The 23,912-nt window shown below is 47.5% G+C and overlaps 1 protein-coding gene across 1 annotated transcript; it reads left to right on the top strand.

Moving 5' to 3' along the window:
* Nucleotides 1-524: 524 nt before the first annotated feature.
* On the top strand, nucleotides 525-22,280 carry LOC142821436 (uncharacterized). The gene is given in 11 exon segments (XM_075912326.1): nucleotides 525-614; nucleotides 1,705-2,172; nucleotides 3,548-3,643; nucleotides 4,234-4,464; nucleotides 4,778-4,800; nucleotides 5,476-5,591; nucleotides 6,155-6,214; nucleotides 8,555-8,746; nucleotides 11,608-11,721; nucleotides 12,027-13,437; nucleotides 13,439-22,280. Coding segments are annotated over 10 exon segments (2,892 nt in total). The 5' UTR covers nucleotides 525-614; nucleotides 1,705-1,716; the 3' UTR covers nucleotides 13,632-22,280.
* Nucleotides 22,281-23,912: the final 1,632 nt, after the last annotated feature.

The raw sequence follows: 23,912 nt of genomic DNA, 5'->3' as shown, positions 1-23,912 counted from the left end.
CTTCTGGAAGAGCTCTTGCGCACGAGGGCTTATTCCTGAGCGGGCATGTCATAGTTCTTGTGCAAGAAGCCCTGATTTTATAAATTAGAACGTCAGTGTTCTTGCACAAGAACACACAGCCAGTGTAGACAGGCAGCAAGTTTTTGCGCAAGAGCTATAGAGTGGGCATGGCAAAGTGCAGGGGTGTCTGCAGGCCTATTGAGCATGCTCTGTGCAGAAGTGAATAAATGATTAAAATAAATGTTTAAGCAAATAAAAAAGCCCTTTTGCCACCACTCTGACTTGTGCCTCATTTCCACTGGGGAAGCTGTTTTAAGTCCTCCTGCCCTGCCTGTGCTGGGGCTTTGCTCTCTGTGTTGCAACGTTTACCTGGCGCCCCTCCCCCCACCAGAACCCATCCTAGCCCCGCCTGCATCTGCTCCACCCCCTGCCAAGTCAATGTGAAGCCGCCTCCTCCGTTGAGCCACTTTCCCCCCTTGCGAAAGGCTTTTAACAGGGACTAAGCAAAACGCACAGCGCGTGCGGGCAGAGAGAAGGGCAAAAGCTGCACGAGAACTGCGGCGCATGCGCAGTGCCCGGATCTCACACTAGGAGGAAGTAGCACAATCTCTCAGGTGAGCATCCACCCCCCTCCCGCCGCGCGCCGCCCCGAGACCAACCAACCAAACGCGCGCGAATCCGCCGCAGCCACGTGGGGCCCAGAGCGGACCCTGGAGCCCCAGCGCCGCGCGCCGGCCCCGCCAGAAACCTCCCACCTCGGGCAGCACCGAGCCCCCGCCCTTCGCTCAGCTCTCAGCCCAGCAGCACATGCCTCTCTCCACTTGCAGGCCGGCCCGGCCCGCCTCTGACAGACAGAAGTAGCCTCTGGCCTAGGGACAGTCCCCCCCCCCGGCGGAGGTGTGACCAGGCAGCTCCCGGTCAGAGCTACGCCCTGGCGCTGGACCCCAGTGGGAGTCACTGAGCTGCTGCGCATGCGTGGTCTGACAGCGCCACCCCTTCTGCTCCGCCGCTGTCACTCCCCGGCCTGGTTCAGGCCCCGCCCATCCCGCTGCGGACCGCAGCAGCGTCTGACTCCGCGCGCGGGTAGGGAAAGGTAGCGGACTTCGCCGCGGTTAGTGCGCATGCGCCGCGCTCTCTAAGCCGGGAGCCGTTTTCAGGGGCCGGAGGGGCCGTTACTCGCAGCGGGGCTGGGGAAGGGGGCGCCAGAGCGGGGGAGGCCGCAGCCCAGCGTGAGGAAGCTGGGGGTGGCGATTGGCGCGGCTGGGGCAGAGGGAGGGACTGTGACCCACCGTCCTGTGGTGCTGGGGGGTCCGGCTGGGAGCCGGGGGGTCCGGCTGGGCAATGGCCGGCTCTGCGGTCGCGTCACAAACATCCAGCCCCGCTCGTGTAGCTCCCTCTCTCAGGCTGTTGGTGCTTCCTGATGCTCAGGCTGGGCTGTTGAAGTGGGGGCGGTCTGAGACCTGGGTGTAGTCCGGGGGCGCACAGAGGGGCTGTGAGGGGGCTGCAGAGTGTGCGGGGCGGGGGGATTTGAACACAGTGAGGAGGGGCCCTGGCATGAGGGGCACAGAGACGGGGGGGGGGGGGGGGGAGTCTGGCTGGAGCAGGTGGCTGAGGGGCCCAATAGAGGCCCTGGCGTGGACAGTGGGTGAACAAAGCTTTGGGAGCTTTTTTGGTTTTTAATTTTGATTTTTTTTTTATCCTCAGTGCTGGTACCTCATGCACCTGCCCCCTCGGACCTGCCCCTCCATTGCTGAGCTCAGGAAAGTGAAACTACTCCTCTTCCCCAGCCCAGAGGCAGCCATGGCTTTAGAGAGCCCCATGCAAAGTTTCTGGGAGGAAGTGACATGTCCTGTCTGTCTGGAGGATTTCACAGCCCCTGTCACTCTGGAGTGTGAGCACAATTTCCGCCAGGCCCCCCTCAGCCCTCAATGCAGAGGCACTGAGCAGCAGGGACCCCTCCAGCCCAATCAGCAGCTGGTAAAGGTGGTGGAACTAGCCAAGCAGCTGAGTTTCCAAGCAGCAAAGAGAGCAAGATGGGACGGGATGTGCGAGGAGCACCAGGAGGCTATGAAGCTGTTCTGTGAAGAGGATCAAACTCCCATCTGTGTGGCGTATGACAGATCCCAAGCTCACATGGTGGTGCCCTTACAAGAAGCTTCCCAGGAGTACAAGGTACAGAACTGCTGTCCAATGTAATGAGAAATAACATTGGGTTTTAATTACAGGCTAATTTCATTGACTGTTACCGGGAGCATGTGTGAAATAAGTCTGAAAAGCCTTCATGATACAAGAGATTCTGTAAGAAGTAAATGTTCTGGCTTTGTGGCAACTTACATCAACTCTTTACTGATACCTCCTGTGGGAAATGTTTCTCTTAATCCTGAGACCCAGCCCTCACTGGTGACAGGAGGGCTGTTTGCACAAATGAACGTGTTAATCAGAGAGGTTTAGATTACAGGAGCTACAGGCTACTCTGTCAGAGAGCTGCCTTGCGATTGAAGAAGAGGCGGTTACAAGCTGCTACTGATTGGATGAACAGGAATAATAATCTGTCATTTGCCTTATAGATCCACAATGGGATCTGGGCCCTGCACAACACCCAGTGAGGGAAAGTTCCTGCTCTGAGCAGGTCACAGTCCAGTTAGACAAACTGTGGGGAGGGTAGGTGGGGCAGCAAGTTGCTCATAGTCGCCAAACACATCAGGGATAGAGTTTATTTCCAAACCCTGGTCCAACTGTTAGACTACACTGCTCTCTCTCTCTCAGCATCTCTGAACAGTGATGAAGTGTGGCTGTTAGAAGAGAAAGATGCCTTGATAAAGCCCTAGGCCCAGCAGGGAGAAGAGGTTTCCCACTGGGATGCTGAGCTTCTGGGCTGCTCCATGAGGGGTTAAACTCTGATGCAGCAACTGGCACTAGATGAGGTTGCTGGGCTGGATACTGTGTGGGGCCCTGAGCACCTTCACTCCACCCATAGCAGGGCTTCAGGAAGTGCAGGTCAATGCCAGGCACAACTAGGATTCAACTGGATTGTAGCAAGAGTTCAAACTGGTTAATTGATGAGCTAATATTTATTGGTGCCAGTTACCGGTTAAACTCCCCACTGCCTGCGTTCTTCAGGCAGCTAACGTCAGTCTGCAGCTGCTGGGAGTTACCATCGGCCAGCAGTTTTTGTGGCCACCCCCGTCAGACCTCGCGAGAGAACCCTGGAACCAGGAGAGCCCATTTCCACTGCCTGCTCTGCCTGTTAGTAGGTTAAAAAAATTACTGTCACTGATAAAATTGTAATTGGTTACATGATTAGTATTGTTAACCACCTGCATCATTCTTTATGAAGGTGCCACCACCAATCCGTCCACCACCCTAACGGGTGTCCTTTATCTGCAGTCTCTTTCTGTGTCTTTTTCTATGGACAAAGCTACATCCAGGGCTGAGTCCCTGCTGGACAGAGGCAGAGCTCCACAAAACTGGGATTCTCTTAAAGGCAGACAAATGGGCTCCAAACATCTCATAGGGTTTGCCCTCGTGTTTATTTCTGTTTCTTCAGGAAAAATTGGAGGCCCATTTGAAGGCGCTGAGGGAAGAGAGAGAAAAGCTGCTGAGAAGGAAAACAACAGCAGAAAGGAAAAGCCAGGAGTATCTCGTAGGTTCTTGTGGCTATGAACCAGTAGGGACTGGCAGTGGGAGGGCTGTGTTAGGAAGCAGAATCCTGTGTGGCCTTGGTGAGGTTGGGCTTCTTTGTGTTTCTCCTAGATCATGGATTGCTGGCTGAGATCCATATGTAGACAGGCCTTGAGCATCCATGTCAGTGCATGAGATAATTTCCAACCTTTCTAGTTGTCTCAGACATCCTCCCCAAGGGAGCTGAATGTCCCCCTAAAGGGCTGTCTGCTCACTTGGTACATTAGCATGTTTTCTTCTTTTTCCTCCCTGAGTATCTCTGTCAGGCTGGTGCTAAGTCCTGCCTCCTGCTGCTCTGGATCTGAATTCCCAGAGCCCATGAATAACAGAAGATGCTGCCCATGACAGACATGGGAACATCCGTTTCAGAGGTACACGGGCCAAAGGAGATGCTGGGAGAGATGCCTCTACCTAGTAATCACAAAGTATAGTCAAATGTTACAAATTTTAGGGTTTTCCAAGAAAGTCTCCCTGCTGTGCACTCAGCTCCCCATGAAAGGGCCCTCAGCTCCGTCCATGCCCCTGCCCAGCCCTTTCCCTGTTTTCACACAGAAATGGATCCAAGTTGAGAGTCAGATGATTGTGGCTGAGTTTCATCAGCTGAGGCAGTTCCTGGAGGAACACGAGCTGCGACTCCTAACGCAGCTGGAGAAGCTGGATGAGGAGATTGGGAGGTTCCAGGCTGACACTTTCAGGAAGCTCTCCATGCAGATTTCCTCCCTCAGTGAGTGGATCGGTGAGCTGGAGGAGATGTGTCAGAAGCCAGCAAGTGAATTCCTGCAGGTGAGACTGAGGGAGAAACATCCCATCTCCCCACACAGGGAAAGGAGGCTGCTGAATCCGAAGTGCTGGGGTCCAGCTGTCAGATTTCAATGTAACACCTTGTTCATTGCTGCCATGTGAGTGACTGTTGTGCTTTGTAGAGATACAGGCACAGAACTATTAGAGATGGCAAATCCCCATTCGCTCAGAGGATCCATGTTCCTGGGGCCAGTGCAGGGCCTCTCTTCCCATGTTTGCAAAATCCCTTCCTTGAGGTCCCCTTGTGTGTGTGCAACGGGGCTGAAATTTTTTTCTGTGTCTTTTTCTTTTCTAGGACATCAGAAGCACCCTAAGCAGGTAGGTGGTTCTTGCTCCCCTCATACTGTGCAGCGCAGGGAAAGGGCTTGGAGCTGATGTTAGCACCACATCTTCCCAGCGCTCCACAGCCAGATGTTCGATATGAATATCTCTGACTCTTCTAATTCTGAGAGTCTCATCCTCGCACTACAGGCTCTGGAATTCCCCATTCAGGGAACAGTCTGACCTAAAGTGTTTCCTAGAACTCTCACCTCCCTGGAGACAGGCATCTTCAGGACTGTGGGATGGAACATGGGCCTGTTATTGCTGGGCACTGGGCACGTTCAGCCCAGGGTAGCAGGGACCAAGAATCTGTCCCACTCAAGGGCTGTTTGGAGACCTTTGTGGAAAGAGCTGGGGCACGGGGAGCTGATGTCTCAGTCTAGTCCCTAGTGGACAGATTCCTTCAGCCCTTCATCTGGGAGCCAAGGAGTGAGTTGGCCATGGAGACTAAATTTCCCCTTAGTCCCCCAGCCAGTCTCCCCAGGCCAGAGGTGAAGAACAGCAGTGGGACCTCTCAAGGGAAGGTTGCATGGCCATTAGATGTGTTACCCCTGCTGTCAGGATGGGAGATTTGGAGGAATTCTAGCTCCAGGACAGTTAGAGCTGAGACTCACTAGCCAGAACTTATCAGCAGTAAACAAAATACAATCACATGGAATTGTTTCTGTCCAGGTGTGAGACAGGGGAGTTCCAGCTGCCAGAGGAGATTTCCCCTGAACTAGAAGAACAAGTCAGCAGTTTCTCCCAGAAAACGATTGCTCTGTCAGAGACTCTGAGGGAGTTCAAAGGTACCTAGAAGGGATGTATGAAGGGAAAGTGGTTCAAGTATCTGAGACTATTGAATCTGGCTTCTGAAGCCAACCTTGCCCTGCCTCAATTCTCACATGGAGAATGACAGTGCCATCACTCTGCTCTCCTTAGAGACACTGAGCGAAGAGACCCATCTGCTTGCAGATATAGCCAGGGGTCTGCAAACTCTGAACCGCCCATTCAGAGATCAAAATGGCTAAAGTTACTGTGATAGCCACATGTTCCACCACCACAGTTCCAGGTTATGATAAGAGTCAGTAAGTGAATGAGAAACCAAGTGGGAGGGAGTGAGGAGGGAAGAGTAAGTCTCACTTACAGCTTCTCTTTCCTGGGATTGGTGTGATGCTGTAGGGATATTGGCTCCATTGCTGGGAGGTTCCCGAGTGACAGAGGAAATGAAAATTTCAGACTCTTTTATACTAAATACCTGCATGTGTCTCTGTCTGGTCTCTGATACAGTTGAAACACAGGGTTCAGAGTGGGACATTGTTATAAACAGGAGAGCCTGGAATCTCACCTCTCTTATTCCTTCTCCCACCAGATACTCTGCCCTCTGCACTGGAGAGATCAAGAAGAAAATCCCTGGGAGCTTTCAGACAAGGTGAGTTTGCTGGTGGAAATTCTTTAAACTGTGAGAAAATTCCTGTGAAAACATCTTCATGTGATTGTCATTGAAGTTACCAACCAAACCCAGCGACCACGGTGCTCACAGCCCTAAATCTCACCCGGTGATCTGTGAGGAGACCTAGTGGCACTGCATGGGGACCTGTGGACACTTGGAGACACACTGGTCTATGGGTTTGTGATGCTAAAGGGGTGAAGTTAAAGCACACAAGGGATGGCACCTTCAGGCTCAGATTTCACTACTCAGTCAGTTTCATATGGGATTGGTTTCAAACAATAAATAGGCTGAAAGGCTGAGAACTGACTGGCTTCCACGGTATCAGTTTGTTCAAGGCAAGAAACTGCTGAGTCCCCAAGGACTGTTAAGTCTAGTGCAGGCCTGGGCAAAATACAGCCCATGGGCTGGATCCACCCCACGGATGCCACTTCCCATCTGTAAGTCACTCAGAAAGGGACTGTGAGCCCGGAGGGGAGGGGGAAAGGCTTCAGGGGCTGCTTCCACCCCCAGGACAATCTCATTGGCTGATTTCTGGCCAGAAACAAAGCACTGCGTCCCCTCCCCTCTGGATCATAATTATTCACATACCCACATGGCTCTGCAGCCTGTGAGAGGATCGGGCAGGCTCCCTGCCTGCCTGAGGTGATTTGCCTTTGGCCAGGAATCACTCATAAGTTTCCTGTCCAGAGCTTACCTCTGGCACCTCAACCTCTCTCTTCCCCTCCTAATTCCCCCCCCCCTCTCCCCGCATACCCAAACTTTGTCCTCCTCCTGCAGCTATATATGCAAGAGCTCTCAGAGGTCAGAAACCCACAGCCCCTTATTTGTCCACTAAGTCACTTCTCTAAATTAAAGTTACTTTAATTATCTGAGTGGTTGGCTAATCCAGTGATGTAGATCACAGTCTGCCTTCTTCACCCAAACTCCCTCCTAGACCTCTCTATCACTCCTGCATTCCAAATCCTTACCCCAAACTTCCTTCTTCTTCCAATGTCCATACCAGACCTTGCATTTCCTGCATTAATGTCATGGAAGAGTGCAGCTCTTAGCCACTTTCCATTTGGCCCCCCATCAAAATGAATTGCCCACCCCATCGACTGGATATGGTTTAGTGAGAGCCAATAAATGACGACTGGAGCCAGACTATTTCAGGCTAGAAAAGAGGAACAAATGTTTGATAGAGAAGAGGATTTGCTGCTGAAACAAATGATCAAAGAACTGGTGGATTCTCCATCTCTTGATACCTTCAAATCACTGGGGGACTTTCTAGAAAATACACAGTGGGGAAACAGAGCTCTGTGCCTGGGTAACTGGACTAAGTATAATGGCTTGTGCCACAGAGGGGGTCAGACTGTGTGAGTAAGGGTATCTTCTGATCCCATGAAACCATGAATTTTAAGATCTCACCCTGGAAACACTCAGCACACATGTTTAATAATAAGCATCTGAATGGTGGTGTTAACTTCACTGACTCTGTTGTGGAAAGGGTTTATAACGTCTGTCAGATGAGAGAACAAAGTTTGTGCTGCAAATCCATGAATGAAGACTAAGGGTTTTAAATACAGCAGCCTAAATTTAACTTATATCCATGTTCAGGCAGATGAATATGAGGCTTGTTATCCGAAACACTGGGTGCTGAGAACTAAATTCCATTGTGGCAGACGCAGTAAGGCTACATCTAGACTGGCATGATTTTCCGCAAATGCTTTTAACGAAAAAGTTTTTCTGTTAAAATCATTTGTGGAAAAGAACGTCTAGATTGGCATGGACGCTTTTCCACAAAAGCACTTTTTGCAGAAAAGCGTCCGTGCCCATCTAGACGCGGTTTTGCACAAGAAAGTCCCAATTGCCATTTTCGCCATCGGGGCTTTTTTGCACAAAACAGTTTTTAGCTGTCTACACTGGCCCTCTTGTGCAAAAACATTTCTGGAAAATGGCTTTTGCCCAAACGGGAACATCAAAGCATTTGCACAAGAAGCACTGATTTCGGACAATAGAACGTCACTGCTTTTGCGCAAAATCAGGCGGCCAGTGTAGACAGCTGGCAAGTTTTTGCGCAAAAGCAGGTGCTTTTGCGGAAAAACTTGCCAGTCTAGATGCAGCCTGTTGGTATAACTCAAGCCAGGTAGAGACAGAAATGAATGTGTATTTGGGATCTAACTCCTATGCGCTGTTTATGTAATTTCTAGACTAAAACTTTTGCCTACAATGGCAGAGTCTAACACGTGTCACTAGGGACAGAGTCTGGGGAGAATGGGGGTGTGGAAAGGATTAAAGCCCCTTCTGAAATGTCTCCAATTCTTCTTCTCCACCTGCCAGGCTGCAGAACACCTATGTCTGTCTCTAGCTCAGCCCCTGGCCTACAGAGCCAGGGACAGGAAGTGGAGCCAGTGAGCTTTGAAGAAGTGGCTGTTTATTTCTCTGAGGATGAATGGGCTCTGCTGCACCCGGCCCAGAGAGCCCTCTACGGCGATGTGATGCAGGAGAATTATGAGTCTGTGAACTGGCTGAGTAAGGATTCCTGTCTCCTTGGGTAACAGAAGCTGGGTGGGCTCTGGAGCATCTGGGTTGGGTTTGGTTCAGGGTCATTTGTTGCCTCTGCCCCCAATGTCAGGAGTATCTACCACAATCATCCTGGTTCTTGTGTGCAAGACTGTCACCTCCCTGCCCCCTCCCAGGGAGAGCAGGTTTAGGGACATAACAGCGGTGCTGCTCTTCCCACATCTAAGGTCTCACTGCGCTTCCCCCTGTCTTGCCCATCTAGTGCCTTGACCGGAGGTGTGAGTAGAAGGGCTCAGGCAGGAACAGCAGGTACCAGAGTTCTGGGTCTGGCTGCAGTGTCCCCTTGTGGTAGTCTGTTGAGCCACTGGAAGGAGGTTGCGGTTCACAGAGTCCTTCCCTGCCTGTAGCTAATGTCTGTGACATGCTTGTTCTTGCCAGTGGGAGGGTCTGGATGTTGGGGCTGAGGGAGGGTGGATGAGGCAGTTCAAGCTCTGCAAGTATTTTGTTGGAGGTAGCTCTGTAGTAGATAAGGAAAGTTCTGCTCACGTTCGCATTTCAGGCACAGGCTGGGTTTCCTTTCAAAAGTTCAGCTTCATTCTCTCTAGGGCTCACTTGCCTCTGTGTGCAATGGAGATAAATCATATAATCTGTGTTGTCTTTTTAGAGTGAAATATCCTCGGGTCGGGACTTTTTATTCCTATGGGAATGTCTGGTTTCATGCTCAACAGACGTGTGTTCAGTTTTCTGCCCATCACAGACTTCCTGCGGGACCTTGATGAAGTTCCTTAGACTCTGTGTGTGATCACCTCTCTCTGCAATAGCTGACCATGTGGCCCTGCCAACCTAAAATTTACTTGCCACGGGCAAGTAGATTAGCTCATTTGTCGAGCCTTGGCTATTACAGTGTGTCCCTGTTTCACAGAGCTGGGGAAGGATACCTACAATAAAGAATAGTGATGCTTAGCTCCATATGAGCACCCCAATAGCCAAAGCTCGACAAATTACTCAAACTATTCGCCTGTGGCGAGTAGATTTTAAGCTGACGGGGCCACGCATGTGCGCTTCTGTGCGGCTGGCGAGCCCTGCCAATAGCACAGTGGGGTCCTGATTTACACCAGAATTCCCAGGTACTGCTGTGATTGATAATTTTGCTTCCCGTAGAGACTGCAGTGCCATATGAATTGCTGCTAGCGCCACAGAGCGTCATTACGGCTGTTCAGGGTGGCTTTTTCTGGAGCTCTGATGCCAGCAGCACTGGCAGAGCGTGTGGCTTGCCCATGCAGCACAGCTCAGGGTTATGCAAAGAAAGACCCAGACTCCATTCGGAGGCTAAGGCACTCAGCCAAGTTTATTGTGAAAAGGAGCAGGGTGCTAGTGTTCCAGCTCCTCAGGCACAGGTATAGTGAGACTTGTCCCAGCCCAATAACAGTATTAGCTCAGTCAGCAGTCAGAATGCTGTCCCTCAGCCAGCATCAATATGCCCCTCCTGTGACTTCCCCTCTCATACATAGACACAAACAAGATGCATGTTGCATTCCATTTGTTCTACCACCTGTTTGAACAAAACATCCGTATCCATTATCCCCTCATCCCACTCTTGTGCACAAGGGTCAATGTCTTTCTGAGCCATCTCTTAGGACTATGTGTTTGCATTAACTACGGAGATCTCTGTGTTGATTGGCTTCCTCCTGCTCAGGAATGTACTTTCCTGGTTACTTGGTACCCACTGCCCCACCATTCTGCCAAAGCCCAGCCTGTTCTAGTTAAAAAATAATGGACATAAACAAGATAATCATAGTCATCACATCAGAACATTCCCATTGACATAGCATTCAGCACACTTTGCACAAGGTTTATTGCAGTTGTGTAACAGCGGTAGCATAATGATCTCCATGGTCATGTCACAGGTGGATCTTCTGAACACTAAATGAAGTTCTGAGAAGGGGTGGGGCCAAAGCTGAGGGGAACACACTCACAAGGTGTAAGGGTGATAGATTCTGTGCAGCCTTGAGGGGAACCAAATCAAAGGCCAGGCTCGCCACAAGAGCCAGACTGGGAAACCACACAAAGGCTGCTGCTGGCAGAGTAGAACTGAGGCTGCAGAGGGGGAGCTGAGCAACAGCCCCAAGTACCAGAGGAGCAGCATGGCCCAGCTCTGCCCTGGCTTACCATTCCCATGGCTGCCCAGGGTGGCGCTGGGCTTCTCTTGGGGTAGCTAGCAGGACCCACCCAGACATAGGCAGTTGGGATCAGGAGTATGGCGCATAGGCAGGACCTTAAGCAACCAGCCAAGGATTCACTTAGATACTCCGGCAACTTCCCCTGTCTCCTTCTGGCCCAAGTAGGGCATCTGAGCCAAAGATCAAGGGAAGCCCAGCCACCAGCCAGAAGTTTTGTGGACAGAGCCCTGGGGATCTAGAGCTCTGCTGGGTCCTTCATCTCCAAGTCCTAGTGACTTGCCATGTGGCAGCTGCAGTCTGAGCCCTGTCTGGGGACCTTGGTGTCAGACCTGCAAGCCCTCACTAGAGCTCCCCTTCTGAGCAGTGTGTTCTTGTCCAGCCCTGGGATGCCTGGGGGATGGAACAGGCTCTGAGGGGGATTGAGTTGTACCCTAGAGAGTGCAACAGAGTGCTCAGCTCCCCTCAGGAATGAGCTGGGCCATTCCCAAGGTGGGGGGGGGGGGGGAGAGAGTGATGCACCTTTACTGCAGGTGAGTGTATCCTGGGATCTTGTACCAGCCAGAGCCCAATGTCTGCAAGGTGGGGAAGAGAGACTCTCTGGGTGGGTGACTCGGATCCTGGCTCTGGAAGCAGTAATGGCACAGACCTTAATGAACAAGATCAGCACTTGGTTCATTGCTCTCCAAACAGAATTTCAAGTCTCCAAAACTGATGTGATCTCCTGGATGGAGTTAGAGGAGGAGTTGCGGGTCCCAGATCCCCAGAGCTGTGAGGAAGGGGAGATCATCAGCAACACCCAGACAGGTGAGCAATCAGTCTCCATTTCTCCAAACTAATTTCTGTCTCATTATAGCAGATGTAACTTCTGTGTTTTCATGAAGTCTAACTGACTGTTCAGTCTGTCTTCAACTCCAGTTAGTGTGTGGTGGGTGAGGAAAGACTGGGTTCTCTTCTCTGTGGAAGGGTTGTGAAGCAGGAGGATGAACTCAGCTGGTGATAATTTGATCATTATTTGAGTGTGTGTCCCCTTTTCTATTCCTCTTTCAGAGCTTCCTTTCAGCTCATCATGGAGAATAACTCCTGTCTGGATTATTGCTCTATCCCAACAGGTGATGGGATGCTGACTGAGAACCATGAGAAGAGTCTTCAGCAGGAAGGACCGGAGCAAGTGTCTCCATGTGGGATGTTATTGGGAAAATCTGAAGGGTATGTTTTCCAGATATGTGAGAAAAAAGAGAACTGTGAGAGTCAGCATAGCCCAGAAAGGCAGCAGGGAAACCACCCAGGAGAGGGACAGGGTAACTCCAGTCACAGGAGCAGAGGGGAGAAAAGAAACACAGAAACCCCTCAACAGGAAATCCCTCATCAACAGTCACCCTGCATTTGTAGTGACTGTGAAACTCTTCTTGAACATCAAAGAGCCCACACAGGAGAGAAGCCCTTCAAGTGCTCTGACTGTGGGAAAAGCTTTATAGGGAGCTCAGACCTTGTTCATCATAAGAGAACCCATACAAAGAAGAAACCCTTCAGCTGCTCTGACTGTGGGAAAAGCTTCAGTGACAAGTCACACCTTGTTAGACATAGGAGAACCCACACAGGAGAGAAACTTTTCAATTGCTCTGACTGTGGGAAAAACTTCAGTGACAAGTCACACCTTGTTAGACATAGGAGAACCCACACAGGAGAGAAACTTTTCAATTGCTCTGACTGTGGGAAAAACTTCAGTGACAAGTCACACCTTGTTAGACATAGGAGGACCCACACAGGAGAGAAACTTTTCAAGTGCTCTGGCTGTGGGAAAAACTTCAGTCAGAAATCACACCTCGTTACCCATAGGATGACCCACACAGGAGAGAAGCCCTGCAAGTGCTCTGACTCTGGGAAGAGCTTCCATGAACACTCAGACTTTACGAACTATCAGAAAATACATACAGGAGACACACCCCATAACTGCTCTGACTGTGGGAAAAGCTTCAGTAGAAGCTCACACCTTGTTGCCCATAGGAGGACTCACACAGGAGAGGAGCCTTTCAATTGCTCTGACTGTGGGAAAAGCTTTATAGGGAGCTCAGACCTTGTTCACCATAAGAGAATCCACACAAGAGAGAAACCCTTCAGCTGCTCTGACTGCGGGAAAAGCTTCAGTGAAAAGTCACACCTTGTTAGACATAGGAGGATCCACACAGGAGAGAAACTTTTCAATTGCTCTGACTGTGGGAAAAACTTCAGTCAGAAGTCACACCTTGTTACCCATAGGATGACTCACACAGGAGAGAAACCCTTCAGCTGCTCTGACTGCGGGAAAAGATTCAGTCGGAGCTCAGAGCTTGTTACCCATAGAAGGAGCCACACAGGAGAGAAACCTTTCAATTGCTCTGACTGCGGGAAAAGCTTCAGTCAGAAGTCACACCTTGTTACGCATAGGAGGACCCATACAGGAGAGAAACCCTTCTGTTGCTCTGACTGCGGGAAAAGCTTCAGTAGAAACTCATACCTTGTTAGTCATAGGAGTACCCACACGGGAGAAACCCTTCAGCTGCTCTGACTGCAGGAAAAGCTTCAGTCAGTGCTCCTGCATTACTAGTCATGGGACAGTACATACAAGAGAGTCACCTCATAACAGCTCTGATTCCAGAAAAGGCTTCAAACACAGGTCAGACTTCGTTAAACATACGACAACCCACAGAGGGGAGAGAACCATTCAGCTGCTCTGACTGTGGGGAAAGCTTCAGTCAGAGCTCAAATCTTGTTAGCCTTCGGATGACCCACAGAGGGGCGAAACGTATAACCTGAGTTCCCTTTAAGCTGTGTGGCCAGGTGGCTGTGCCACAGCCTACTAAATGCCATGTAAGCTCATAGGGCTTTGGTGGGGAGGGATACCGTTACCCAGTGGTCTCAACCCCAGCCCACACCTGCCGTGGCCAGAGTACAATTGACTATCCCACGGCCTTAGCCCCAGAGCTACCATGGCAGGGAGAGGTGTGTTTTCCTCCTCCCTGTTCACAGTAGCACCTAAGTTGGGGGAGTGAGAGGTTATGGAATTCTTTCCTCAATGTAGCCTTTCAGTGGCCTGCACATCAGTCCCCTCCATCTTTGAGATCACACCCCCAGCTGAAGCCCTCAACCAGTATTCGCTCTAAGATTTTCCTTCCAGGAATAGAGTGAGTATTTTCTTATGCACAAAGAGTGACATCCTGTGTGCTTGTTTGGATGTGTGCCACACACGAGTTAGTGAGCATTTTTGCGTGCGTGCATGTACACGCGTGCATGCACACACACAATTCAAATGGTTTTGGAAGAAAAATACTGAAACAAAGGATCATTAACAAGGTGCATGTCCCTGCACACATTGACCCTGGAAACTTCCCCGCTTGGCACCTAGTCTCATTCCCACTCAGCCTTGCTCCACTGTTCCTGCATCCATGAGCTCCCCATTCGCTGCACCCCTATCCTGTGTAGCCTTTACCACCATCCCTGCATTGTGTTCCCTTTGCCCCTAACTTCTGTAGTGTCCTTTCATCCCAACCCCTGCACTTTCCTCCCAGTCTAATCAAGTCAGTGTAGTAATTTGTAAACTATAAAAAGGTATGCCCCATCCCTCACCATTAACTCTAAAGCTCATTCTGCAGCTGCAACTTAATGACATTCAGAAGATGAATTTAGGAATATCACCAGAAAATTTCATCCAGGTGTTTTTTTTCAGTCCATATTACTACACTGTATATAGGGCATATAATCTATAATTAGATTATTTCTTAAAGTATCTGCATGCTTTAGACCCCTTTGAATCATAGAAAAGTCCCTTTAATATGTCATCATCAATTGCATATTGATTTAGCATGAATAGAAAATAATCAACGTCCATTAAGAAAGTTTTTGTTGCTTCTATGCAATGCGTGTGTGAGAGAGTGTGACTGAGAGAAATAACTTCCATGGGGAGAAAAAAAGTCATTGGCACAATCAGCACTAGTGATGTAGTTGATGCCTTCACAAGTGACAAGACTATTGTACGTCAGAGATAATTGTTCTTCTTGACATGGTTTAGGCTCTTAAATATGAACAGAACATTTTTCTAGTCATTTGCCATCTATTTTATCCCTCAAATAACCTGCAGATTTACCTTTTGAGATCTGGAACCAGACCTCCTCACCACACAGCCCTGGTTGCTAGAACAGGCCAGTCCCTCACCATCATGTGCCTCTGGGTCTGGCCTTGGCTGCAGGCTGTGGCTGAGGGCACCAAAGCACACACTGCTCATGACACAGTTACGGCTCTGGTTCCAGCTGGGCTGCTGGAGCAGATTCCCACTGTGGCTCTTGCCCTGGCCCTGGCTGGGGCCACTAGAACAAGCACGGTGTGCCACTCAACCCACCGCAGAGCAGTTGAGTAGCCATGGCGAGGCTCTGCTTTGGAGGTGAGTGGGCCTCAACCTTAGAGGGAACCATACCCTCAACCCGCCACACTACAAATCTCTATCCAGTGCATCAGAGAAGGGCAGACAGATAAGCAGTGGCAAATTTTTAAAGTGCTTCTACACAAATGCTAGGAGTCTGACTAATCAGATGGGTGAACTAGAGTACCTCGTATTAAAGGAGGAGACTGACATAATAGGCATCATTGAAACCTGGTGGAATGAGGAAAATCTGTGGGACACAATCATACCGGGATATAAAATATATCAGAAGGATAGAGCAGGCCGGGTGGGTGGTGGAGTGGCACTGTATGTGAAAGAGAATGTAGAATCAAATGAAATAAAAATATTAAATGAATCAACATGTTCAATAGAATCGCTATGGATAGTAATTCCATGCTCCAATAATAAGAAATTAGCAGTAGGGATATATTACCGACCACCTGACCAGGACAGCGATACTGACATTGAAATGCTGAGGGAGATTAGAGAGGCTACCAAAATAAAGAAGTCTATAATAATGGGGGATTTTAATTACCCCCATATTGACTGGATACATGTCACCTCAGGAAGAGAAGCGGAGATAAAATTTCTCAATGGCTTAAATGACTGCTTCTTGGAGCAGCTGGTGCAGGAACCCACAAGGGGACAGGCAATTCTCGATTTAGTCCTGAGTGGAGTGCAGGATCAGGTCCAGGAAATAACCGTTACAGGACCGCTTGGGAATAGTGACCATAATATAATAACATTCAACATTCCTGTGGTGGGAAGAACACCTTAGCAGTCCAGCACCCTGGCATTTAATTTCAAAAAGGGGAATTACACAAAAATTAGGAGGTTAGTTAAACAAAAGACAGTGACTAGAGCCAAATCCCTGCAAGCTGCATGGAAACTTTTTAAAGACACCATAATAGAGGTCCAACTTAAATGTATACCCCAAATTAAAAAACATAGCAAGAGACCTAAAAAAGAGTCATTGTGGCTTAATCACCATGTAAAAGAAGCAGTGAGGGACAAAAAGGTATCTTTTAAGAAGTGCAAGTCCAATCCTAGTGAGATAAATAGAAAAGAACATAAACACTGTCAAATCATGTGTAAAAATGTAATAAGAAAAGCAAAAAAAGATTTTGAGGAACAGTTAGCCAAAAACTCAAAAAGAAATAAAATGTTTTTTAAGTACATTAGAAGCAGGAAACCTGCTAAAAAACCTGTGGGTCCCCTAGATGATCGAGCTATAAAAGGAGCAATCAAGGACGATAAAGCCATTGCAGAGAAACTAAATGATTTCTTTGCTTCAGTCTTCACGGCTGAGGATGTTGGAGAGATTCCCAAGTCTGCACTGTACTTTGTGGGTGATGAATCTGAGGAACTGTCCCGGATTGAAGTGACATTAGAGGAGGTTTTAGAACAAATAGAAAAACTTAATGTTAACAAATCTCTGGGACCAGATGGCATTCATCCAAGGGTTCTAAAAGAATTCAAATGGGAAATTGCTGAACTATTATCTGTGGTTTGTAACCTATCCTTTAAATCAGCTTCCGTACCTAATGACTAGAAGGTAGCCAACATGACTCCAATATTTAAAAAGGGCTGTAGAGGCGATCCGGGCAACTACAGACCGGTAAGTCTAACTTCAGTACCGGGCAAATTAGTAGAAACAATAGTAAAGAATAAAATTGTGAAGCACATAGAAGAACATAATTTGTTGGACAAAAGTCAACATGGTTTCTGTAAAGGGAAATCCTGTCTTACTAATCTATTAGAGTTCTTTGAAGGGGTTAACAAACATGCGGACAAGGGGGATCCAGTAGATATAGTATACTTAGCTTTTTCAAAAAGCCTTTGACAAGGTCCCTCACCAAAGGCTCTTGTGTAAATTACATGGCAATGGGATAAGAGGGAAGATCCATTCATGGATTGAGAACTGGTTAAAAAACAGGAATCAAAGGGTAGGAATAAATGGTAAATTTTCAGAATGGAGAGGGGTAACTAGTGGTGTCCCCCAAGGGTCAGTCCTAGGACCAATCCTGTTCAACTTATTCATAAATGATCTGGAGAAAGGGGTAAGCAGTGTGGTGGTAAAATTTTCAGATGATACCAAACTGTTCAGGATAGTCAAGACCGAAGCAGACTGTGAGGGTGTCAGCCGACGGTCAGGGCAGTGTGTGTGTATGTGTGTTTCCGAGAAAAGGTTTAACATCCGTGTCTTTACTGCTAGAACCGGGGTCCCATCGCAGAGGGTGGCCAGCAGGCCAACAGATGCCCCGTTATATAGGAAGAGCTTATTACACCTTAGATTTTAACTGCTAGAACACACAGGTTCCTTCGCAGCGGGCAGCCTAGGAAAGGCTGGAAAGGTGCCCCAACGGATCTTGTCACCTAGGAGTGACACAGATCCAAATGCCCAAGCTCTCCCTATGTCTGTCCCTTTTTGACCAGCTGAAGTTCTTTTAAATTGTGCTTGGTTCTATTACAGCAACTGAAGGAGTCAGGTTAAAGCTTAAACAGTTACAGGTTTATTAAAGAAGCTTATAAATCATATGGTTACAATGGCTATTGCTCTATTTCTTAAATGCTAGCAAATATATATATATATAGGTCTTAACAATGATTACAGGAAAAAGGTAAAGATAGAAAATAGAAATAATGGTACCAAGTGGCAGCTTAATCTTTAAAGAGCTCTAACACTATGTGTATATATATACTTAAGCAAAGGACCACATCCAGGTACAATTTTTACCCCTTTCTGTGCCTCTCGACTCCAGCGTGTCAGGCCAGGGCTGGTCTCTCAATTCCTAGGAAAGACGAATACGAGGTGGGCATCCCCTTGGAACCTCGGGAGATCAAACACCTAACCCGACCAGCAGATAGATGGTAGATTGACACTCACTTACAACCTTGGATCTGAGAGCAAGCCAAAAGTATTATCAACTAGCCTTGAACATAGACACAGTGAAGTTTCAGAATTTGGATTCTTAAAACAATAACTTGGTTTCTTAGAGAGCAAATTTAACCTTAAAAGTTGAATGCCTAACACAAGCACTAACTAATTTGTGCTTTGTCTGTTTGCAATTTTAAGCAAGAGGACATAATTCAAAACAAAATAAAACTAGTTCAGTTGAAACCCACAAAATAGAGTTACAATATATAGAGCTCATTCTTTTATGTAGTTAACCGATTAAGTTTCAGTAGAATCCTTAATTTCTCTTGCAGATTTAACAAAAGTGTCCGTAGACAAATGTTTACATTTGATTGTTTCTTTGCCTAGATGGTTTGCACAGTGCTTAAGAAAGAGAAGAGGCTGCAAAGAAACAAGGTGTCATTTTTAAAGCAGGTTTCCCTTCACATATTACAACAATCGCTTAATTCTTTCTACACTCCCTCAGAGTTCACTTTTTACTCTTATGGTCTGTCTTAATTCTTGCTAAATGACTTTTCCTAATGACACAGGTTTATCTAGTATCAATTTGGTAAGGAGGGTGGGCTTTCCAATTAGCTCCCCCCACACCTCCTGAGTCCTTTCAATAGGTAAATCTGACTGTTTATTGCAGTCAGCTATTACTAATTTTAAACTTCTTAGCATAGGGTTTTCATAACATCCATGCTGTAGCAGAGTCTGTGGTGTAAATAGAGTGCTCATCTTTGGACAGTCATTTTCTTTTGGGCTATTCCCGGTGGCAACTCCTTTCCCTCCAATATGGGCTTAATGATTGGGAGAGGAGTGTGAAGTGTTATGGCTTGAGCTTGGGTTAGCTCTTCTGTTTCCCTTAGTGCTGTGTAGGCTGCCAGAAGCACTTTTCATAAGGCAAGTAATTTAACTGTGACCCTTTCCATAACTTCGAGCCAAACTGTTTGGGGCGGCAGGGTACAGTTTCTCCTTCTTGCCATAAGGCATAGGACATCCCTGTGTTTCCCACAGTAAGGTACAAATGAAATGGGGCATTCAGGTGAATCGGAACCATAGACTGATAAGTGCGTATCTCATTATCAGCTGTCTCAGAGCTTCCTTGTGGGTGGGGGCTCGTTCCCAGCGAGTACGCTTCCTGAGCAAATTATACAGGGAGTAGGTACGAATTAAGGTTCCCCGTTTTTCCAGATCTTTAATTAGTTCACAGACTGGAGCCATAGCTTCGGCTGGAATGCTGCACTGTTTTATCTTGGTTACACTGGAAGGCGGGAGAGCGGGGGCTTGAGCCAGCAACGTTCTAAAGCCAGCTCTAAAAGCTCATTTTTCTCTATTAATTACTTTCTCCTTCCCCTCTCTAGCCTCAGGAGGAGCTGTTCCTGTAGGTGCTCCATGTCCTTATTTAGGGTTCGCACCCGGGTATCCAGGTTCTGGCATTGCTCCCAGAGTTCGTCTCTCTCTCTCTCTGCACTCTGATCAGCTCTGTTTCTAAGTTCCAGTAGCTAGAGCAGGCTGCTTGCCACACACCCTTTAACAGCCAGATGCAAGTGCCTTTCCCTAAAATCTCTTTATCCCATTTAGGATTGCCCCATCCCTCTCGGGCAAACTCCTTTTCTATACAGCTAAAATCCATGTCTAGCATGACAGGCTTCATGCTGCTGCATTTGAACCAATAGCACAATCCTGCCGACTATGCCAATTCTGTCAGCTGACGGTCAGGACAGTGTGTGTGTGTGTGTGTTTCCGAGAAAAGGTTTAACATCCGTGTCTTTACTGCTAGGACCGGGGTCCCATCGCAGAGGGTGGCCAGCAGGCCAATAGATGCCCCGTTATATAGGAAGAGCTTATTACACCTTAGATTTTAACTGCTAGAACACAGGGGTTCCTTCGCAGCGGGCAGCCTAGGAAAGGCTGGAAAGGTGCCCCAACAGATCTTGTCACCTGGGAGTGACACAGATCCAAACGCCCAAACTCTCCCTATGTCTGTCCCTTTTTGACCGGCTGAAGTTCTTTTAAATTGTGCATGGTTCTATTACAGCAACTGAAGGAGTCAGGTTAAAGCTTAAACAGTTACAGGTTTATTAAAGAAGCTTATAAATCATATGGTTACAATGGTTATTGCTCTATTTCTTAAATGCTAGCAAATATATATATATATATAGGTCTTAACAATGATTACAGGAAAAAGGTAAAGATAGAAAATAGAAATAATGGTACCAAGTGGCAGCTTAATCTTTAAAGAGCTCTAACACTATGTATATATATACTTAAGCAAAGGACCACATCCAGGTACAATTTTTACCCCTTTCTGTGCCTCTCGACTCCAGCGTGTCAGGCCAGGGCCGGTCTCTCAATTCCTAGGAAAGATGAATACGAGGTGGGCGTCCCCTTGGAACCTCGGGAGATCAAACACCTAACCCGACCAGCAGATAGATGGTAGATTCACACACACACACTGCCCTGACCGTCGCCTGACAGAGGGTCTCCAAGAAGATCTCGCCAAACTGAGTGATTGGGCAACAAAATGGCAAATGAAGTTTAAAGTATAAGTGTAAAGTAATGCACATCGGAAAAAATAACCCCAACTATACGTACAGTATGATGGGGGCTAATTTGGCTACAACAAATCAGGAAAGGGATCTTGGCGTTATCGTGGACAGTACTCTGAAAACTTCCACACAGTGTGCAGCGGCGGTCAAAAAGGCAAATAGGATGGTAGGAATTATTAAGAAAGGGATAGAAAATAAGACCCAGAATATCTTACTGCCCCTGTATAAAACTATGGTACACCCATATCTTGAATACTGTGTACAGATGTGGTCTCCTCACCTCAAAAAAGATAGTTTGGCCTTGGAAAGTGTTCAGAAAAGGGCAACTAAAATGATTAGGGGTTTGGAACGGGTCCCATATGAGGAGAGGTTAAAGAGACTGGGACTTTTCAGTTTAGAAAAGAGGAGACTGAGGGGGGATATGATAGAGGTCTATAAAATCATGAGTGGTGTGGAGAGGGCCGATAAAGAAAAGTTATTTATTAGTTCCCTAAATAGAAGAACTAGAGGACACCAAATGAAATTAATGGGTAGCAGGTTTAAAACTAATAAAAGAAAGTTCTTCACATAGCGTGTAGTCAACCTGTGGAACTCCTTGCCAGAGGAGGCTGTGAAGGCTAGGACTATAATAGAGTTTAAAGAGAAGCTAGATAATTTCATGGAGGTTAGGTCCATAAAAGGCTATTAGCCAGGGGATAAAATGGTGTCCTTGGCCGTTGTTTGTCAGAGGCTGGAGAGGGATGGCAGGAGACAAATCGCTTGATTGTTGTCTTCGGTCCACCCTCCCTGGGGCACCTGGTGCTAGCCACTATCAGCAGACAGGCTACTGGGCTAGATGGACATTTGGTCTGACCCAGTATGGCCGCCCTGAGACTCTCATCACCAGCCCCACCCCAGAGCCAGCCTTCATACCTCTGCTCCCCAACTTTTTGCCCCAGCCCTATGTCCCTTCCCACAATCTAAATTCCCTGAGCCTCACTCCTGCCACATGAACTTCCTTTTGTGCCAATACAGAGATGGTGTGTAACATAATCCCTCCCTATGGGTACCCCTAACAAAACTCATTCTGCACATGTGGAAAAAATTAAGTGGAACATTGTATAACTGCCCTGAGTGTTAAAAAACCTTCAGCGAGAGTTAGGAACTTAGATGCAGGAGAATCCACACTGAAGAACAACCCTTCAGCATCTCCTATGCCACGGCTGGTACCACACTTTACACAGATGAAGGCTATAAAAACTAGTCACACAATATTCAGGTAGGTTCTCATGATCTCAGAGGATCTGCCACAGTTCCAGATCAATTTATACTTTAGATCCTACCTGAAAGAGCTTGCTGTGCCAGTCCTTTAGAATCTAAAACCAAAAGATTTATTAATAACAAAAACAAGAAAATGTTGAGAGTAAAATTTTTAAACAAAACAAATTGAATACACTAATTGCACTGTTCCTGGTGCAGGCTTGTAGCGGAGGTAGAATAAACTACTATCTTAAATCTCTCTGGCGTACATCGCTTTTGTGCTCAATTCATAGCAAAGATGTTCCTGAAGTGATGAGCTGGAATGAAGACAAAGATGGAGGAATCCCCAGGGATCTCTTTATACCCTTGCTCACATGTAGGGTATTCCATTGTAATCATTGTGTGAAAGTACCTCACAAAATGGAGTTTGTCACATAAGCAAGTCACCTGTCCATGCATGACTGTCCTTTTAGACAAGTAGCCATGGCATACATGCTGGTCTGAAGTTACACATCAAAGTCTTCAGCTGTGGACTGGCACTACTTGAGGTGCAATGTCAGTGAAGAATTGATATTCATTTGACTAGCGACCATTTCACAATAGGTGGGTGAAACCTGTTGATAATCCCCCAGAAGCAAATGTGAAATACAAGTACGGAGCCAATACTCATAACTTCAGGTCAAAAATTATAAATGTACATGAGTCTAAAAATTCTTCTAAAGACAAAAGCGGAATTCGTTATCACATTCATGGTCCAATTTTTCCTGTGTTACGGTCAGGTGATTTAAAAAACTGTGCTATAATTGTAAGGGTCCTGACCAAAAATGGAATTCTTGGGGGTGGAGAGGTGCCACAACATTGTTGGGAGAGTTGTGGTATTGCTACCGTTCTGTGTTGCATTCAGAGCTGGGCACCTGGCCAAGAGCTACCAGGTACAGAAGAAAGAGAGGCAATGCCACAACCCATCTAAAATTAGCTGCATGATTATCTTGTGCAGACACTGTGACCTTGCAGTTCTGCCTATCTACCTAGCCCTGCCTGTGGAACTGGAAGCATTTCAGAGAAGACTTAGGGTACGTCTAGACTACATGCCTCTGGCGACAGAGGCATGTAGATTAGGCTACCCGACAGAGTAAAATGAAGCGGCGATTTAAATAATCGCCGCTTCATTTAAATTTACATGGCTGCCGCGTTGAGCCGACAAACAGCTGATCAGCTGTTTGTCGGCTCAGCGCGATAGTCTGGACGCTCCCCTGCCGACATCAAAGGGAGTTGTCGACAACCCAGGTATGCCTCATTCAGGAGGCATACCCGGGTTGTCGACAACTCCCTTTGATGTCGGCAGGGGAGCGTCCAGACTATCGCGCTGAGCCGACAAACAGCTGATCAGCTGTCGGCTCAACGCGGCAGCCATGTAAATTTAAATGAAGCGGCGATTATTTAAATCGCCGCTTCATTTTACTCTGTCGGGTAGCCTAATCTACATGCCTCTGTCGCCAGAGGCATGTAGTCTAGACGTACCCTAACATTGAGGTCCTAGATTTCAATCTCTTACTGAGCAGCCTAAATTCACTTCTAGGACCTCTCCCCTATTCTTCCCTATGTCATTGGTACCTATATGTACCATGACCATGGGGCTCCTCCCAATCACTACATATAAGTCTATCTAGATATCTTGAAAAACAACAAATAGTCTAGCAGCACTTGGAAGACTAAGAAAACATGTAGATGGTTTCATGAGCTTTAGTGGGTATACATACCACCTTTATAGAGATCCATAACCCTTGCACAAGGCAGCCAAGTTACCATACAGCTCTCCTAGTCATCACACACTCAGCTGTCTATGTTTCTAATGATCAAATCCCATATTACTAACACCTGCCTTTTCATA

Source organism: Pelodiscus sinensis, chromosome 31 (assembly GCF_049634645.1).
Source record: "Pelodiscus sinensis isolate JC-2024 chromosome 31, ASM4963464v1, whole genome shotgun sequence".
Classification (NCBI taxonomy): Eukaryota; Metazoa; Chordata; order Testudines; family Trionychidae; genus Pelodiscus; species Pelodiscus sinensis.
Note: the sequence above shows the minus strand (reverse complement) of the source record. Positions and strands in the feature narration are given on the sequence as shown.